General features: G+C 41.7%; 1 protein-coding gene across 3 annotated transcripts in view; it reads left to right on the top strand.

Annotated features, from left to right (window-relative positions):
- LOC137429646 (cyclic AMP-dependent transcription factor ATF-2) overlaps window positions 1–14,921 on the top strand; it is a 109,272-nt gene that overhangs the window by 78,487 nt on the left and 15,864 nt on the right. For all 3 annotated transcript variants that reach the window (XM_068119751.2, XM_068119750.2, XM_068119752.2), the window contains exon 10: window positions 12,600–12,785. In XM_068119751.2, the coding sequence (XP_067975852.2) occupies window positions 12,600–12,785 (186 nt within the window). The remainder of the gene's footprint in view (window positions 1–12,599; window positions 12,786–14,921) is intronic.

Here is a 14,921-nt window from a genome sequence, read left to right as displayed (position 1 = left end):
TTGTGAATAACGTTGAAAAGACTGATAAGAAGTTAAAAGGTGTAAAGAAAAATGTTATTAAAGAAACAATAAACTTTAAGGATTATTATAACTGTTTAACAACAAAGAAAGAAGAGTTTAGAAAGATTAATGGAATAAGAAGTTATAAACATCAATTATATTCAGAAGAGATAAATAAGAAAGCATTGGGGGCTTTTGATGATAAGAGGTTTATTTTAGAAAATGGAATTGATAGTCTCCTTTATGGTTATATAAGTATATAAGTGATAAGATATATATAAGTGATAAGATATATATAAGTGATAAGATATACATAAGTGATAAGATATATATAAGTGATAAGATATATATAAGTGATAAGTTAAAAAGGGGGGGTTGGGGATTTTAACGGGCTACCGCCGCCTTTTTTACTATTATATAAATGATAGAACCAAGTATCAACCAGACTAAAGAGTGGAGGTGTAATCAACCTTGGTATATAAATGGAAAACATAATGAATGTGAAAAATATCAAATAGGTATAATTGAAAAGGCAACTGGTAAAAAAGTTCACAAAACAAATAAGAGAATTAATTTAAATACCGGTGAGTTGGGTAAAAAAGATAAAAATATTTTTGAGTGGACGGAAAACTTTGATGGTTGTCAGGAAAATATATACATTAATTTAAAAATGGTATGTGGGAGAGGAGGCGCTCAGACAAGAACATTGAGGGAGGTTTATCATTTTATTTTAGCTCAGTTAAAATATCTTGATAAAGAACCAAACTCAAACATATTTTTTGTTAATGTATTAGACGGTGAGGAGAGTTGTAGGAGAATTCAATTATTTCCCACACATAAACAAATATTTGTAGGGTCGTTGTTTGAGTGGGTCAAAGATGATTCACCAGATGATATTAAGAGTAAAAGGTTAAAAGGTCCATAAGGTCAGAAGGATCACAGGTTCACACAGAAGGACCATTGTTTAAGTGGTCTAATGAATAAGGATAACATGTCAAAAGGTTAGAAGGTTCGTAAAGAACAGGGTGAGAGAAATAGAGGTGTTTAGGGGCAATGAGGGAATGGAAAAATTAACATGTAAGTGAATGGGGATTTGGGGTGTCCCAGAACCAACATTATTACACTACTGGTGTGTGACAAGGACGATTCGATTCGATTTTGGTGAAGATCTGATTATGAATTCGGATATGAGAATTATTTAATTTTTTAAGTGATTCTTCATCATGGGAGATTGGGGCAAAAACGATGCATAGCAGGATATCTCAAAGGGTTATGGACGGATCTGGACGAAACTTGTTGGACAGGTTGTGTGTGTGACAAGGAAGAATCGATTCAATTTTGGTGAAGATCCGGATCCGGATCCAGCTAGTCGAATTTTTAAGTGATTCTTCACCATTGAGTGATATGGCCAACCAGGTGGAGGTATATTCTCTACTGATAGTGGGGGGGCAAGTGGTCCTAGACAATGGGCCCGTAGGACTTTCATGATGAGAAGTTGCCACCTATTTAGATATGTTCTACGTATGTCTAGGAACAGGAAAATTGATGTTGCCAATTTCGGAGCTGTCAAATGGCGGCCATTTTGAATTCCAAAATGGCTGCCATGATCATGCTTTTTTCTTCAATGAATACAATTATTGCTCATATTTTAAAAATAATATCAAAATCTTATCCCATAATATGAGTGAACATGAATAGGAGAGACATTATGATTTATTGTATGCATATTTAAAATAATTATAAGGTCATTTTGAATTTCAAAATGGCCGCCATTTGAAATGAGCTGTTTATTTATTTAAATATTCTTCTAAATCCATTGAAATCGAGTATTTTTTTCTTATTTCTAAGAAACTTTGGGATGCTACTTCTAACAGACAATAATATATTAAATAAATTGGCCCTTTTGAGTATCCGTAACAAATAATTAGCTGTAGAGGGAAGCATCTGGGTTACCTGCTGCCTCTACTACATCCATAAGCACATGGCATTGGACAGAAGTTTCTGCTGTATTGTCATGCAAAGTGATCACAGCATATATTGTTACTAAGGTAAGTTTAAGTTACAGTACTTGTTTTTAATTGTGCTTACATGTCCAGAAAGCTTTGAAAATATATCAGCAAAAAGTTTAAAGAAAGGCTTTTATAAGAAGCTAATGAATTAATGTGGAAAGCTTATCACCCATAGGCCTATATCATTCATTATAACCATTGGCAAAGTTGTAACAATAGACTGAAATATATAAACATAAAATGTCTGAACATATTTTCCCTCAATAGTATTCCAAACAAATTGTATTTTTTTATAAAACACGCCAACAACGCCAACAAGGTGTCAACAATGCTAACGAATTGGTAATTACGGAAAGCCGTATGGGATACTCTGGATAACTTTTAAATTAAAATATATCTCTATTAAAACACAGTATGCTAACATGTAGGAATACTTCCAATCACTGACCCACATAACCACACATGGACACATAAACACTACCCCAGTGCACATATTATGGATTTATGTTGTTTTTTTTTCTAGTGAGCCGACCCACCTTGGAGTAAACCCAACAGTTACTGTGTTGCTAATGGAAAATGGATGCTTTTGGACCACCTAGTGCAAAGACGTCAAGGCAGGAAACAAATCTTTGTCTCTGCATTATCTGTCAGCAAAAGACTGATGAAGAACTTGTTAAGAGACCAACTTCGCACCAAAATGTTATCGACTTCATCAGAGAACGCGCAGGGTATGGTGATGGTGAATATCCAGAAATTGATCGACGGCTTCGCGATTCAACAGCAGACAGCCTTGACCCTCGACCCCACCTGTGAAGTTTCATGCTGGTATTTCAATCGTTTTGACAAGAGAGCTAAAAATGTGCATTTGCAAGCCCCATAGAATACTGTGGTTCAACTAATTGGTTGACCAATAGTAAGCAAGTTTTGGCGTACAAAATCCAAACTAAACATCTTGCAGCCCGACGATTTCACAGGGTCAATGAGAAGAATAGCAGCTTTCTTCTCATATCAAAATTTATACCACGTCTGGTTAAATCCGGGGGTCAATGTTAGGATGAAGCTGTTGATCGGACCATGGCCCTTAAATTTTAATGCAATTTGTAACTTTTTGGCGGCCATTTTGAATTTCAGGATGGGTGATATCGCATGTAATTTGAACAAAATAATACTTACATTGATTTTGAAGTGTTAACAACAATGAAAACCTATCATTTTGCTTTCAAAATTGAGGTAAAATACTTTCATTGAAACTAACCAAGCGAAAAATAGTGGCAAAACATCGGCCATTTTGAAATGCAAGATGGCTGCCGTCTGCCACACTTTCAAAAATGGCAACATGCATTTTCATGTACTTTGGTACCGACATAATGAATTAAAATAGGTGGCACCTTCTCATCATGAAAATCCTACAGGTGTCCACTTGCCCCCCCACTATGAGTGCCATCCTAGTTTCTCTTTCTTATTACCCCGCACACACAAGGCGAAAAGTGGGGTTAAGCAATTGGTTAACTTCTGTCTTCTGTATCCACAAACGTCAGTTTATGATCAAGGAACAACTTTATTTCAATTGAATGTTGCATTTTGAACACGAATCGGAACGTGAATCGGAAAACAAACCTGAAGTTTTGCAGTACTTTGGCTCTGAATAGTCCTGATCGTGCATGTGCAAGGAGTGATATAATTTTTACCTGCGACATGTCGCAGATCTGCAAGAGATTTGCATTACTGTTGTTGTTGTTGTTGTTGTTGTTGTTGTTGTTGTTGTTGGGGTTCTTGTATGGGGTCGATTTTTGAAATGCGCACCCATTGGTCAGACAGTTGCCTTACCACACCCCCATCTGTTGCTTGACTCCACCCACCATTGGGCCGAGATGAAATAATGTAGCCGCCATCTTGCTTTTCTTGTGGGCCTAACACATTAGGCATGTAGGCCTCTGCTGATTATACATTGCCTGGGTTTGTGGCATCAGATTTCCATTGGCTTTGGTTTGGGTTGAGCGCTTTTGATGATGAAGGACCCCCAAAAATCTAATCATATGTCGAGTATTAGTAAGGTTTATTCAAGCCCGTCAGATTGCACAGAATGTCAGAATGTATAGGAATGAATCAAGCATTATGTTCCACAAATTATATAATAGCGCATTAAATGTGTTTTCCAATCAGCCCTGAACAACCTGATTTTAACCTGATTTTGTTGCAGGTTGTGACCACAGTGCAGCCATTCTTGTTTTACTCTGTCTGCTTGTCTGGCAGTCAAACAGAATTGAAAACATTCCAAACAGTTCTTCATCAATGATCTCTCTGACTCTCTTGAAAATCCCCTCTATCTCTATGCTGATGACTCTACTCTCTGTCGCTCCATTCTTCATCCCTCAGATCGGCAGTCTGCAGCCTCCTCACTCTCTGCAGACCTGGACAAAATCACAGACTGGGCAAACAAGTGGAACATGTCTTTCAATCCTGACAAATCTCACACTCTTACGATGTCTCTCCGAAAAGACCGACTGGACAACCCTCCCATCCACTTTCTGAATAATCCTCTCCAAGAAGTTCTGTCACTCAAGCTTTTGGGTCTCACTATCTGCCATGATCTTTCCTGGGAAAACCACATTTCAAATCTGGCCTCCAAAGCCAGTCGCCGACTGGGCATCCTCCGTCGTGCGAAGTCCTTCCTTGGCACACCTGAGCTCCTCACCGCATACAAGGCTCTCATCCGCAGCTCAATGGAATACTACTCTCCCCTCTGGGCTGGTGCTCCTGCCTCACACCTAGCTCGTCTTCACGCTGTTGAAACCAAAGCATTCAGAATCATTGGAATCTCCCGCGATGAAGCTAACTCCAAGGGCCTCTCACTCACTCACCGTAGGCAGGTTGGTGGTCTTTCCGTCTTCTACCGACTCCTCTCTGGCCTTGCCCCCCCCCCCCCCCCCCCAGCTCTCTCTGGGCTCTCTCCCGCAAATATTCCTACAGGTCGCACAAGATCTGCCTGCAACCCTCTTATGGTTAAACTGCCAAAATCAAGACTCTCTGCTCACCTTCACTCCTTCATTCCTCTCTTCTCCCGCCTCTGGAACAAACTCCCTCACTCTCTTCAATCCCACTCCACTCTCCAGGTCTTTAAAACAGCTGTTCACCACCATCTCTTATCTTCCCCCATCCAAAACCTTGATCTTTTCTACCCCCGCTAATTTCACCCCAATTCCACTTTTTTGAAATACCAACTTCTGTCCTGGAATTCCTTGGTGTCCTTGTGTTTTATACTTCTCCCACCCCCCCCCCCCCCTCAAACCCCCTTCCCATGCCTCCTCCCCCCAAGCCCTCTCCCTCCCACACATCTCCCTGCTCTTAAATGTTGTGTTTGTGTGCTTCCCCTTCTCTCCCCATCTTGTCTTCCTCTCCCTCTTTTTATATATTTTGTTTGTCTGGTTGATTTGTTTGTGAAGTAAATGTTAGCTCTTTCACGAGCCTCGATTCAGTATACAAAAAAACAAAAAAACAAACAGGAAAGTTACTGTCTCTAAGAACGTCATAAAGAACGCAAACAACAGGCACGAATAACTAATGTGACGTGCTAAATAAGGTGGTGTAATAGCCACTGTGTCAAAGGCGGTAAACTTCCAGAACTAATTTTTGTTATATAATCTTTACAATATTTATTTTATTTCGATTTAATTACATACTTGAACTATTTAGAACACATTGCTGCCTTATTGCTTCCAAAAACCTCCAGTTTTGCAGTACTTGTGGCCATGTTAAATAATGTGGTGTATAAAACTGCATCAGCGGCAGTAAACTTCCGGGATTTTAAAAATAATAACATTGAAATCATTATTAGTCCCCTACCGGTGTACACCGGAGGGGACTATAGGTTTGCACGCCGTCATTATATACTTGATCCAAGGCTCCAGCTATGATTGTCAATATTGCAACAATTTATTCGCCCAGTTGACCGGTCACAGCCTGCCCACCTCCTCTGTTTTTTTCATGCCGAGTTTCTTCTCACGAGCCAGTGCCTTTGCCTTCATCCTCCTCCAGAATAATCCAGAATAATCCTCCAGAATAATTTCAATAAAATTTGCACAATTTGCATAATTTATTTGGAAATGATTTGCATAATATTGCAAATTTTGCATAGTTTTTCATAATTATATAATTATATATATTAATTAAATAATGTATAATATAATTATACATACATAATATGATTATTAATTAATAATACAGATAATCTATACAACATATCAGATAATAACACGATAATAACAGATAATAACAGATTATTATGATACCAGATTATCTACAATAAAACCAGATACCACCAACCAGATTACCATACCAGATTAATAACAGATTGTTACGATTAACAGATAATAACAGATTATTAACAGATAATAATAATACAGATTAATAATATAGATAATAATCCAATAATAATACAGATAATAATACAGAATATTAATAATATATCCAGATAATTATTATATAATTATTAATTATAATATTACATACATAATTATTATATAATCTTCTATATATATATAAAAGAAAGTTTTTGTTTGTTTGTTTGTTTGTTTGTTTGTCTGCACGCGCTAATCTCCTGAACGGTGAAAGATAGGAGGAAACCTCTAAAACAAAAAATGTCGGGACGGGCCCCGGGAAGGTTATAGGCTCGGTGGCGAGGCCGGTCGAGGCTGCCTCGGCCGGGCTGGGCCAATTTCGCAATTAAAAACAGCTGAATTATAGTAGTCAATCTTCTACGGCTGCGAGTAAAAGCTGAATTATAGTAGTAAATTCATTCAAAAAGAACTTTTAAAATGTCGGGACGGGCCCCGGGAAGGTTATAGGCGAGGTGGCGAGGCCAGTCAGGCCGCTTCGGCCGGGCTGGGCCCATTTCGCAATTAAAAGCTGAGCTGAATTATAGTGGTCAATCTTCTACGGCCGCCAGTAAAAGCTGAATTATGGTAGTAAATTCATTCAAAAAGAACCCGGGCAACGCCGGAGGGGGGAGGGGAGGGGGAGGGGTAGGGGGAGGGGGAGAAGGGAGGGGGAGGGGAAGGGGTAGGGGGAGGGAAAAGGGAGGGGGAGGGGGTAGGGTGGAGGGGGAAGGGAGGGGGAAGGGGGGAGGGAAGGGGAGGGCCAGTCAACAATGACGTTGCAGTTCTCATGGTCGGAGAGCAGCACAACAATCGCGACATCGTCCTGAATCTTTTATACCTCTCCCCCCCCCCCCCCCCCCCCCCCCCCCTCCCCCTCCCCCTCCCACGCCTCCTGCCCCCACGCCCTCTCCCTCCCACACTTCTCCCTGCTCTCAAATGTTGTGGTTGTGTGCTTCCCCTTCTCTCCCCATCTTGTCTTCCACTCCCTCTTTTTGTATATTTTGTTTGTCTGGTTGATTTGTTTGTGAAATAAATGTTAGCTCTTTCACGAGCCTCGATTCAGTATACAAAAAAAAAAAAAAAAAAAAAAATCTTCGCAACAGCACGAAGCGGATTTTGGAGACTCACCGATCCTGTGACGCCCTCCAGTACCCGGCGTTACCGGGCGGGGGAAGGGAGACCCGTACATTCCCAACCCGTACATTCGCCCTCTCGACTCAAGCTCACTCGGACAAAAGCCTCGCACAAATTACACCGTGAAGGCCCAATGGCCATGTCTATGCCACAAATCAAGTACGTGAGCGAGTCGGGTACATTTAAGGGAAATGATTTTCTGTCATTCTTCTGAGTGGTTGCTTCTCCTTCCCCGTATTTTTGTTCATTTTATTGTTTTTTTCCACTCTCTTGAGTTGTGGGCCTTCCTTGAGTGGTATTACATTTATCATCATCATCATTGGAATGTCTATTGTAAAGATACGGACATCAAGTCCGTATCTTGACGCAGAGAGCATCAAGCACCATATTTTTATACCAGGCAACGGCAACGGCAACGCACTAACGCAGACCTTGCTCGGCCCCGCCCACAGCAACCTCTCTCGGCCCCGCCCATAGCTGCCTCGCTCGGCCCCGCCCACAGCGATCTCGCCCGGGCCCGCCCACAGCGACCTCGCTCGGTCCCGCCCACAGCGACCTTGCTCGGTCCCTCCCACAGCGGCATCACTCCGCCCTACACGGCACTATCGATATATTATTCGTACAATGCCGGGTACTTCTGCTCGCTGAAAACAAACCCATGTGAAACATGCTAAATCATGCTAAATGCTAATCATGCAGAAGTACCCGGCAAAAACGCAATCGCTCTGAAATACGTGCGAACGCGTAACTGAGTTAATGGCGGCAACGAACATCACGTGATCGCTCTGAGCGAATCAGCGCGCTGCTCTGCTTCCGGTCAGATTCCGGTCATAACATTTCGCGCTGAGATAAAAATATGGTAAAAACATATTATGAAATAAATTTTTAGGTCAGCCATGTTCGTCCCAGGCTCAATGGCCATGTCTGTGCCAAATATCAAGTACATGAGCCTCTCCGTTTAGGAGTCTATCGGTAACATTACACACACACACACACACACACACACACACACACACGCACACACAAACTGTGTTATATATATATATAGATATTATTTGCATAATTTTCAATATATTATTTTGCATAATTTTGGATTATTTGCATAATTTTGCACAATTTGTGGTCCAGAATATTGGAATAATTTCCAGAATAATCCTCCAGAATAATTTTTGAGTGCACTCGTTTGTCAAATGAAAAATTGGCCCCTCTTTTCTTTGCCGACATGCTGCAACCGTTGGAACACACTTCCAATGAACAAAAACTACCTAAACTTGTGTGGTCAGGTCAATGTGGAGTAATTGAGGTTAATTGGTTTGGTAACCTCCTATTTGGTGCGCTGAACACCAATGAAACGATTAAAAGGAATGAATCATACCTTAGATGTGCATAACTAAACGCTTGTTTAGCTGTTTATATGCACAGTTAAATGGATGTTAATCTCCCTTCGTAAATAGCTGTTTAATCGGGTGATTAGATGTGCGCATACAAAGATGGTTTTGTCAGTGTTTAAGGGCTAGCGTGTGTTAACTAGACGCTCAATGAACACCTTTCGTAAATTCGGCTCATATGAGGGTACAGAAAGAGTGGCAAAACGTCACTAGATCTGCCTACATCATAAATAGCACTAATTAATTTTATACTGTGTATAGAACCCAAACATAAAATATGACAAGTCAGGAGACGACGATGGTTCACGAGCGAGCGGTATTCAATGACAAAGGACGGACTATAACCAAAACAGGCCCGGACAGGCCAGGACGAAGGTTGCTGACCATGAAATGAGATAGAAAATAATGTATAATCAGTTATGAGGTTAGTTAGCTACACAATACCGAAAATTCGGTTCGATTCCGACAACTTTGAAACTTTGACCTTTGTGACCTTCAAAGGTCAAAGGTCGAAGATTCTGAAATTTGTTGGAAAACTTGTATTTCATGATGTATGTGATAATATAAGATCATGAACGACATTTCACCCTATCAGGAAGCGAACAATGTAATAAAACCATCAAAAATTGACTTTTCTAAATTTCGTGACCTTGTGACCTTTACCTTGGGGCGAAAATGAAAAATCGAGCTCCGCGGGGCTAGACACATGACATTGGCTTAACCAAATACCGAAAACCCTGTCAGATTCCACCAACTCCCTCGGAGAAGATGTAGCTTGAAATCGATTACCCCCTAAAAATACATTTTTTTCGGGCGTGGCTCCGCCCACAATGGGCACAATACGCCCACTATAGGCAGGACACAACTAGATCATGATATCAACCTCCCACCCAAGTTTCATCAAGATCGGATGATATCATCGGGTAGTTATGCTGTGGACACAGACAGACACACACCCATGACGAATATAGTGGTCACTCTGTTTAAAACTCGTGAACCAATAGATGTTTCAATAACCATCATTGATCACTTCAATCTAGATTATCCAGAGTGACATACATGTGGGAACCATATCTCAGATACAGAGATTGTACACTTTCACAGATTGTCTTTTCCATGATATGATCAACGGTTGGAGGGATGGATGGATCTATGAGGGGAAGGAGGGAAGGATGAGTGGAAGGAGGGAGGGATGAGTGGAAGGAAGGAAGGATGAATGAGTGGATGGAAGGATGGGTGATTTGAAGGAGGGATTGTATGATTGGAAGGAGGGATTGTATGATTGGAAGGAAAGGTTGGATGATTGGAAGGAAAGGTATGATTGGAAGGAAGCATTGGATGAGTGGAAGGATCGATGGACGAGTGGAAGAAGGGATGAATAATCTCGAGGAGGGATGGATATATCTCTCGAAGGAATCATTTCGTTGGCTGCTGAATCTAATGAATGATGACCTGGATCAACCTACAATGAGGAACAATGTGCCAAATCCCCTCCAGCAATTGTCTGTGGTGCTTTGTTTCAATGCAAGAAATGTCTGCCAAGATGCAGAGTGCTCATTGGTCAGTAATGTCTGGCCATGCCTACGTCCACCTCTTTTTTCGGATCAAAAAGTGCTTAACCCGCCATCGGTGAGAAAACATTTTCTGATAATGTATAAATACAATAAAAAGGGCAATTACATTTTCTGAAGCATAATGGACAACATCAGACTGCTTCTCATAAAAAAAACATAAATGTTACAAGGTTATTGTCCATATTTAATGTGGATGTCGTGTGGGTCTGCTGTTGTTTGGATTTATCCCGAAAATATTGGACTTATGATGTCCCAATTTGAGTGATATGAGTCTTGTGTGTGTCGCTGGTTGTTTTCTCTATATGTCGGTTTCAGAAGGCGGAACAGAGTCCTTCCAGGTCTCGAAGTATCCACCTTTGTTTCAGTAAGGGATTTCATGGACCAAGTTGGAGAAGTTGTGAAGTTTTATTTTTCTCAGTTTTGTTTCAGGAACTTCACCTAGCCCCACACAGCTTCCAACTGCAGTTTGTTTGTAGTAATATTCTCAGCGATGGGTTTTAAGACCTCTGTGAGGATTTTTCTTTTTCATTCATGTTACTCCAACTATCACCGGTACATTTCGGCACTCTTCAGATTCCAAGATATTGTCACTTCATTTTTGAGGTATTTAGTCATTTTCTTGATTTCTGTGTTGTTTAGGCAAAAATCGCTGGGTACTGACACCTCAATTAGCAATGCCTTCTTTTCTTTTTTGTACCCATGTATGATATCCAGTCACAATACTTTGTTTTCTATCTTCACACTCAATGGGATCATAAGGTCGTATGTGAACATTACTTCCTTGGTTTCAGTAATTGTTTTTGGTTCATGTTTCCATGAGTTTTCTGAAACTGGGATATTGCATTTCTGCAGATATGCCAGTGGATTACTCTACATACTTTGTTGTGCCTTTGGGAGTACAGCTGTTCTGACAAGAGTATTTTCCATCCTGTTAGGAGGTGGCTCGTGCTTTCTGTTTCTACCTTGCAGAACCTACACTTGTCCGATTGACTGAGTCCTACCATCTTCTTAGCCATTGCTATAGTGTCCTCGGTGTTGGGCATTTTTTACAATTTGTTCTCTGTCCCGTTTGAGTTGACCTCTTCTTAGTCATTCCAATGAGCCTTCTTTGTCTGTGCCCAATCTGTCAAACCTTTTTCAAATATCTCCTGCTCTTTTACCATTCTCCTAGTTATCGGTGTATATATCTTGCTATCTTGCTTTAATACATTCTTTGTTGCAATCATTGGGGCTGCATTCATTGCTGTTTTGGTTTCATATGTGACATCTTCTATTCACACCTGTCTTTGGAAATTGTTTTTTTGAACGGTTAGTTCAGGGTACCTTTTCTGTGTTGCTGTCTCTGTGTTTGCATACACATTGGATTCAGTGTGCACACAAACAAGTAAACTGTAGTCTGTTGAATTTTTCACGTATTCAGCCAATCCTACAGTTGTCATTCTGCGGACTTGGTTGAGATCCAGCAGGCTGTTATGTGCTTCTCTTCTCGGCAGGTACATTCTCAGGATGCATTGCTTTTTGTCGAACTGTTCGTGGATGGTGAGGAGACTCCTTGTTTTTATATCTAGATTATTGATTTCTGATTGTGGCCAGTTTATTATTCCGCAGCTGTACTGGAACACTGGTGTTGCTATATGGTTTATGGTTTGCTTTTGTCTCTTGGAGAGAGGTGTGTTTTCAGGATCAGCTTCGTTATACACAGGTATTCTTTGATAATTGTTTTGTGCATTTGTTTGTAGCATATTTGGTTGCCCTCTTCTACTCCGAGGTGGCCCTCTTCTACTTCGAAGTACTTTGATGATGCCTCGTTTTGTAGCTCCTGTATATTAGCCCGTGCTGTGAGAGATGGATTTTTGCAGTTTTGTGTGTTTGTGTGTGTGCTCGTGTGTGGCATGGCTGTAAGATGACCGGAAGGTAGTGCCAAATCCATGGCAATTGGGAAGGTATTCGCTACCTCTTCCCCAGAATGGGCAAACATTTTTTTTAGTGAAGGCAAAAAACAAAGTGTAACGTTTACAGTAGCTTGGTTTCATGGTTGGTGTACCACAAAGCAGACTATAAAAATTTGTAGAGATTAAACCTCTGGTTCACAACCGGTGTTTGTTTGTCTTTCCCTAGGCTGAACTTTGTGCACCGATACCTGGGCCTGATCCTCCTGCTGGTGCACAATACAATGGTGCTGTGGAGGTGCTCTCTCAGGCTCTGGAGATGGTTATGGCCCGGCAGGAAGTCAAACAGCAACAACCGTCTCCAGTGTTGCAAACGCGGCTAACACAGTCGCCATCACCATCGAGTCAGCCGCAGGTAGACTAGAGAGGAGTGGCCATGGCAATTGGGAACATGTAGTTGAGGGCACTGTCTATATCTGCAAACTTGCACAAAACTCCCACCTTCTGCTTCTCCTGCAAATTAATGTGCAACTTCTCACTACACATGGCTAGCTTGCTTTACATTTGAAATAGGGGTGGTGTGGTGGGGTAACATAATTGTGTATTAGTGGCCATTAGTAAACATTATAATGCATTCGCCGTGCTGGAAGGTGATTCATTGGTTTATTGTTCAGTACACCACAGCAGCAAGTCCGTGGAGGTATGACGTCGATCGTGTTCACAGTTCAGGTATCCAACATTTGACTCCGCCCATTGCCTTAAGCGAACCTGTTTCACCTGGTTCGTTCCAAAACATTCTACCAATAGGATCTTCCATAACATACAACACCAAGTAGAGTTGATTACAATTAATGTTTTTTTTGTTTGTTTGTTTTTCTTTTTTGTATACAAGATCGAGGCTCGTGATAGAGCTAACATTAATCACACAAAAAATCAAACAGACACATAAAACATATAATAAGGGGAGCGGTAGACAAGATGGGGAGAGATGGGGAAGCACACAAACACAACATTTGAGAGCAGGGACATCGAGAGATCTGTGGGAGGGAGAGGGCTTGGGGGGAGGAGGCGTGGGAAGGGGGGGGGGGGGGGGGTGGGAGAAGTATAAAACACAAGGACACTGCAAGGACTTCCAGGAAAGAAGTTGGTATTTCAAAAAAGTGGATCTGGGGTGAATTAGTGGGGGTAGAAAAGATCAAGGTTTTGGATGGGGGATAAGAGATGGTGGTGAACAGCTGAACAGCTGATGATGGATAAGAGATGGTGGTGAACAGCTGTTTTAAAGACCTGGAGAGGGAGTGGGATTGAAGAGAGTGAAGGAGTTTGTTCCAGAGGTGGGAGAGAAGAGGAATGAAGGAGTGAAGGTGAGCAGAGAGTCTTGATTTTGGCAGAAGAAGAGGGTTGCAGGCGGATTTTGTGCGACCTGTAGGAATATTTGGGGGACAGAGCCCAGAGAGAGCTGGGGGAGCAAGGCTGGAGAGGAGTCGGTAGAAGACAGAAAGACCACCAACCTGCCTGCGGTGAGTAAGTGAAAGGCCCTCGGAGTTAGCTTCATCGCGGCAGATTCCAATGATTCTGAAAATGTTAGCCAAGCTAAAAACGGAACTGTGATGTTCCTGAAGCAAAACGCTGATGAAACATCTTCCAGCTGCCTTGTATATTCACTCCATTTTCAAAGCCAGCGATTCAAGGTGCTGTCTGCACTGGATTTTAGTGTATGGAAGAACGCATGTCCAACTGAGCATCGACAGAATCGGCCAGCCCAAGATTCACCATTCCACGGTAGGAATTTGGCCCAAAGATAGTTTCATATAAAGTTGTAGGGGGAAAACAATCATGGTTATGTCTGGTCGTCTTCTCTTCTTTATGTCATGTACCTTAGTATGTGGCCAGCAGGTGGTAGAGCATGTAAAGTTGGCGCAATTATTTAAGGAACTGGGTGGTGTTACGTGCTTCTCCCCAAACCCCGGTCACGGTGTACCTCCAAGCCCCGAGAGGAGTCACGGCAGAAAGATGTGTTATTCTGTATGTCAAAGATCAATGGTGAAACCACACCAATTGTTACCAACAAACAAATATTGTATCAAGATCACACAAGAATAACAGTACAACAACAATAGTAATCAATTGTACAACCAATATATATTTCCTATGATGGTACCATCAGGTTCGTACAATATAACTCACTGTGCTCCAAGTGAGCGAAAAGAAGAACATTCCCAATGTCTCTATTCCGGCATCAAGCCAAAGTCGATCCGCTCCAGTAATCGTCAGAACGATGTCTAATCGAGACCAGAATCCCGTTCGGATGACAGTCACAGTCACGCTGCCAAAGCTGCGCAAAGGTGCCCTCAAGGCGACTGGGAAATCACACCCTCGGGTATGGACGTTCCACGGCTCCCACTCGGCGAACCGCAGATTTCCCACTCAAAAGCCACGTTGCACACACACACCAGATTAACGTCTGAATGCGGTGAAAATGGTTTAAGCAAGATGAAAAACCTTGAGCGAAGCGCAAATCCTGCGCGAGGTAAAAATGGCCGATGGCCCG

This window comes from Myxine glutinosa, chromosome 6, assembly GCF_964187855.1.
Source record: "Myxine glutinosa chromosome 6, kmMyxGlut1.1, whole genome shotgun sequence".
NCBI classification, from domain to species: domain Eukaryota; kingdom Metazoa; phylum Chordata; class Myxini; order Myxiniformes; family Myxinidae; genus Myxine; species Myxine glutinosa.
This window is presented reverse-complemented; position numbering and strand designations above follow the sequence as displayed.